The following is a 6,000-nucleotide window of genomic DNA, read 5'->3' as shown; positions in this document are numbered from 1 at the left end:
ATAATGATAACAGGGCCATAAACTCAGCAACACAGTTCATTTAGTGCATCAGTTATTTAATAATCAATTAGCTTATAATGGGTTTAAGAGGTGGGCATTCATTGTGCTGAGATTTATTTATGAATCCATTTATCCTTAAACCATACACAAAGTAAATTTGAGATAAACAGTATAGAATTGCTCTTTTTTACATTATACATTTATTTATTTTTTGTGTAGTAATTTTTACAGTGGATATTGTTACAAAGCAGCTTTACATGACAGAGAATCAGACAAAAAACTTGAGTGTGCAACACAGAACCCCCAGTGAGCGCAGAGGCAAGGGAAAACTCCCTCAGAGCTGGAGGAGAAAGAAACCTTGGGAGGACCAAGACTCACATATAAGGGGGGACCATTCTTCCACTGGTCAAACGGCTTCTAAATGAATGTTAAAAAGTCATTATACATCCACACAGGTCTAATATATTCAGGTGTACAGCAACACCAGTAATGAAAGCAGTTAGAGTTCATATACATTTGGATATAATGGGTAGTGGAGCGTGAGCAGCTAGTCTGAGGCATGTTACAAAAACTGGACGCTGATCTGTGGTGGGTGATGGAGAAGACTGACTTCCAGAGACTTCCATCAGTTAGGCCAGACAGGAGAAAAAATGTAATTCTTAGGTCAATAACATAATTATAGTGACAGGCCAACTTCTACTCAATTAAACACCTTAAATTCCATCCTACAGCAAATTTAGCCTTAATGTTAGGACAATATATTTCATTTATATAGATTATTTCACTAGGGACAATGTAAAATATTAATAGTATATGAGCTTCCAAGACCAGTGGTAAATTTGCTTTAGTGAAATTAGTCATTAGTAAAGTTGATACGCAGATTTAGTTCTCTCCCTTTGTCTATTTCAATGTTCTCTGTATGTGTGTGTTTTTTTTTTTAGGTTCAGATCTGTAAACAATGAGGTTTCTCATTTTCGTCTCCATTACAGCAGGTCAGACAGTGGTCACAGAGAGGAAAGGTGTGGTGGTCACTGTGGGGATTAACCGGTCAGAGGTGCGTAATGCGGTGAACCAGGAGACCGCACAGAGGTTAACCAAGGAGCTTTCAGCCTTCGACCAGGACGACACCCTCAGTGTGGCTGTGCTGCATGGAATAGGTATGTTAATTTACTTGTACTAAGTAACTATAGACGTTTGTTTGTTTGTACAATATATTTTATATTATTTTAATTTTATTTTTAAGACATTGCACTAAATCAGACATTTAGTCATGCCTGTTTCAATTCTTTTTTTTACCTTTGTGTTCTAGTAGAATGCCCTTTTAGCTTATCCTAGGCACAGTTAATGGGCAATATTCACAGCCTATAACAGTTTAGAGTGTAGAACTGTTTAACAGTGAAACGTGAAACTGTTATGGGAAGTTTGTGCACAGTAAAAGGAACATTTTAAGAAAATCATTTGGATCATTTTAGAGAACATAATGAAAATATGATAAATCTTGTGGGACAGTCATCAAGGACAGACAAGGACCTGTAAAATACTAAAATAGTTATATTTAAGAACTATAATTATGTACTTATACTGCATGGAGTATATTTTTTGTCATTTATAAAAAAAAAAAAAAAATCTCGTTTAGGAGGAAACTTCTGTGCGGGATATGATCTGAAGGAGCTTTCGCAGGATGCTGCTTCTGTCAAGTTGGAGCAAGATGTTTCTCAAGGTCCTGGTCCAATGGTAAGATGAAGGCCAACACAGTGTAATTTTTGACAATTTTCTCTATCAGTGCTGCTTATGTTGACATGAGTGATGCGTGTGATGCGGTGCTTGTCTCACACAGAGACATAGTAACATACATTTTCTTCCCTGATGATACGGACATATTCCAAGATGACAATACCAGGATTCATGGTGCTGGAATTGTGAAAGAGTGATTCAGGGAGCATGAGATCATCATTTTTACACATGGAGTCCAGATCTTAACCTCATTGAGAATCTTTGGGATGTGCTGGAGAAGACTTTGTGCAGTGGTTGGTCAGACTCTACCATCATCAATGCTGCTGCAAGATCTTGGTGAAAAATTAATGCAACACTGGATTAAAATAAATCTTTCGTGACATTGCAGAAGCTTATTGAAACAATGCCGCAGTGAATGTGCGCTGCAATCAAAGCTAAAGGAGGTCCAACTAAATATTAGAGTGTGTGCTCCTTTTTTTGGCCAGGCTGTGTAATTTGGACAGTCACATTTGAATGTTTAAATCAAAATAAATAAATTCATATGCATCAGGACTCCGGCTGGCAAATAAAGCAATACTTAGCGTTTGAGATTTGTTAGTACTTTTATATTTGTAAAAGATTAACAGTTTTAACAAAACTCTTTCTAGTTTTGCTTAGTGGCTATATTTACAACAGATTTATTGTAAGTGTAAGGTACATCTATTTTTATTATGTCTCTTGTTAGTGGAGATCTTAAAACAATGCTTTGGATCTACAATGATCTGTTCATCCATCAGTGGTTGAATGGACTATAAGTGGTGGGTTTGTCCAGTGGTTGTCTCAATTTTGGTTAAGCACTGATGTAATGGAAAGATTGAGTGATGTAATGGAAAGTGTCTATTAACACTGATAAAATGAACGCTTTGCCTGAAAGAGGATCTGTCTGTTTTTGGCTCAGTGTGATCAGCTGTAATGGCAAACACATCAATTTCATCTTTTATTGATACAGAAATGATTAGCTATACAGTTGATTCTGCAGTATAAAACAACAGAGAGAGAGAGAAATGCACTGAATTACTGAACCACCATGACTGATTTAAACACTTGTATCATGGACGTCTTTGCCTTGTTTGTGTGCAGGGTCCCTCTCGAATGAGACTGTCCAAGCCACTGATTGCAGCAGTGAGTGGTTTTGCAGTGGCCGGTGGTTTTGAGCTGGCTCTGTTGGCAGATATCAGAGTGGTGGAAGAGAGTGCAATTATGGGAGTTTTCTGCCGCAGATTTGGTAAAATGTTCATGGTTTATGTTCCTTCTGAAAAATACAAGTTAAAATAACTGCTCGCCAGTCAATATACACGTTATAATCATGCAGATTTGAATGAATAACATTAAATTAACGATAATTATCTTTATGAGATTTGAGCGTTTGATCTTCTTACACTGAAGACTGTTGTGCCACCCCAGAGCTGTGGAATTACATTACATAAAAACACAGTTCTGAGTAAATTTTAATTTCCCTTTCCACCTTTCTTGGACACCTTAATGTATATGGTATCCAAGCCCTACAGTTCTGCAACTAAGGTGTATAAATTCGTAAGTTTTATTCCAACATTTGAACAATAGGAGGCCTTCCCCTCATGTGATTGGGGAGTCCTTGCTTACAGATAGGAATATACAGTTAACAAATGTACAGTATGTATGTACTTATTAATCAGTTTAATAATTTAAGCTACAGAACATTTACTATTGTTTTTGAGACTGATCTAAGCCTAACACAGTCAATCATGTTGTACAAAATATGGAGCTCTATAATTTAGCTGACCTCAGTTATGTACAATATGTTTCTCTTCTTAGTACAGAGAGTCCATTATGGAGAATGAGCTGGTATGGTGTGTGTGTGTGTGTGTGTGTATATATATATATATATATCCTAAATAAATACAACATATATAAAACAGCCTTTATATATACATTTAAAGTGCCATAGTTTTTGAAAGGGTGAAATTGCATTATTATATAGCCATTATATTAGTATCACAACCTTAAAATGACTATGATATGTTTTATTCTCTTAAATTTCAGTAGCCAATGAGCTAAGCTGAGGGAACTCTAAAATCATTCTTTTCTTACATTGCAGAAAACTGTTCTTCTGTATGTTTATGTTTCTGTATGTCAGGTAATTTTAAATTATATTTCATTCAAATGCCTTCTAGACATTAACATTGTATCATATGCTAAATGTACATCACTTAATCTGTGAAGAAATCCATTTTTTGTAGAACAAATGCAACATCGTTGTAACTGAGATGCTTAAATGTTCCCTACAGTATCTTGAAGAAGGCCATCAGTTTCCTTCTGCCCTTAGTTCTAGCCCATCCCTTGCCATGGCTATAAATATGACGAGCGTGTTTATAAATATGCCAACTGTGCTATAATTTACTGCCAGCGACTGATTCCCATGCTGCCTGTTTCACAAACAGGGTCATCATCATCTTCCTCGCTCTGTCATTAAATCAGGCATTCTTGCATTGCCCACGTCTGCCTCCGTGCCTGTACACCAGACAGTCTGTCCCAGCTGTGCCCACCCAGGAATCACATTTCTGCCACCATCACTGCCTTTTTACAGTGTTTCCTAACCCGTGAGCAGATGACATGACACACATACATACACAGGTACACTAACATGATGTAGTATTTAGTGTAAAGCCTGTGTAAAATGTTGATCATGATCAGTTAGTGTAGACTTTTGTTGTCTGTAATGTCTCTACTTGGGAGTTTCTCTTAATTTTAACTGTGTGCCAATACATAAGTAGCACTGTAATGGAATATCAATGTGTAAATTGGTCATGAAGTGTTACCTTAGAGAGCGGTATGCCCATAGCTCTATATGTCGTGAGATTTTTTCTTGTGAGAAGATTTGTGTTGAACACTGGTCAGCATGCTCATGGAAAAGTGAGATAAATAATGAGAATTTGAGCGAGGCCTAATCCCATGACTCTCTTGCTGTTTGATACAAAAACAAATTTCACACTTCCACTTCCACTTCCATAACTGTATTTTTCGCACTATAAGGTGCATTTAAAATCCTTTAATTTTCCCAAAACCAGCAGTGCACCTTATAATCCAGTGTGCCTTATGTATGATTTTTTTACCAGTCAGGTTGTAAGGAGCAGTAAAGCCACTCTGCTGAAGTGCAGCTTTATACAGGAGTTTTAGTTTAGTTCTCCAGCACTAAGGCTGGAGCAGGATTAGCATTAGCCGCTATGCCCTAGCTCTTTCGCCATTCAGACGTGAGTATTATCGGCCTGTAGCCTGCTACGCCGGCCAACGCTGCTGGAGCAGTATTAGCTTTTCGCCGTTCAGAGGTGAGTATTACTCAGGGTTCCTCAATGTAGCGCTGTCGGGTGGCATTAGCTGCTAACCCCAGCTAGCGCAAGCAGATAGCTGCTAATGCTAATGCTGCTGCACCCAGCCTTAGTGGAAATATGGAAATCTAAGCTAACTGTAAATAAACAGAAGTACTTTGCTTACCCAAATAAGCAGTTCTCAGGTGACCTGATAAATTAAAAGGGAAACATGGTGTCACCCCTGTTCCTTACTAGTGTTGCATAATGCACCTTATAATCCAGTGCATTGTTTATGAAAATAGACTAGAAAATGACGTTTATTGATAGTGAGCCTTATTATTGCAAACAATATGGTACATATGTAACAAAGGCAGATTATAACTTTTCATTGTCATTTATTTCACTTTGATACCGGGCACACAGAGTGCATTTCAATATCATTACATGCTGGATTCTATCAAATTCTGATTGGATAAAATCTGATCAGAAATCTCTGCATTTTTTAATTTCTCAATACACTGAAATCTAAAGAACGCTGCACTGGTATGCATGTAAAGCCTTCTGCATTTAACGTGTATGTGAAACGTAAACTGATATTTTGTGGCTTTTAGCATGTCGATGTGTTTACTGCAGAACAAATTTTAAATCTGCAGTCCTATTATACATGCTGTTCAGTTATCTGTTCAGCACTCATTCTTAGCATCTGTTTAGTACTCTTTTTAGATTTTTGCCCATCATTTGAAATCAAATGTTTTTTAACTTAGCATGTCAGTTTTTGTACTTCTCTTTAATCTTTGTCCATCTTATTAAATAGAACAGGACATTTTTATCCTTCTCAGTAGAGCAGTTATGTGGTTGAGGGAGAACACAAGGGAACAATCCCAGGTTTTGCAAATTACTTCCAAATGAAACTTTCCTAGTGAGATGATTTTGGCATATT

At 37.1% G+C, this 6,000-nt stretch overlaps 1 protein-coding gene across 5 annotated transcripts in view; it reads left to right on the top strand.

Annotated features, from left to right (window-relative positions):
* The window catches only part of zgc:101569 (enoyl-CoA hydratase), a 28,200-nt gene that overhangs the window by 16,611 nt on the left and 5,589 nt on the right, over positions 1 to 6,000 (top strand). For 3 of the 5 annotated variants that reach the window (XM_049463860.1, XM_007260048.4, XM_049463875.1), the window contains 3 exons: positions 990 to 1,157; positions 1,637 to 1,734; positions 2,854 to 2,998. In XM_049463860.1, coding sequence (XP_049319817.1) covers positions 990 to 1,157; positions 1,637 to 1,734; positions 2,854 to 2,998 — 411 coding nt within the window. The remainder of the gene's footprint in view (positions 1 to 989; positions 1,158 to 1,636; positions 1,735 to 2,853; positions 2,999 to 6,000) is intronic. The other 2 variants (XM_049463869.1, XM_049463880.1) reach the window with 1 other exon arrangement.

The sequence above is a fragment of the Astyanax mexicanus genome, chromosome 1, assembly GCF_023375975.1.
Source record: "Astyanax mexicanus isolate ESR-SI-001 chromosome 1, AstMex3_surface, whole genome shotgun sequence".
Lineage (NCBI taxonomy): Eukaryota > Metazoa > Chordata > Actinopteri > Characiformes > Acestrorhamphidae > Astyanax > Astyanax mexicanus.
This window is presented reverse-complemented; position numbering and strand designations above follow the sequence as displayed.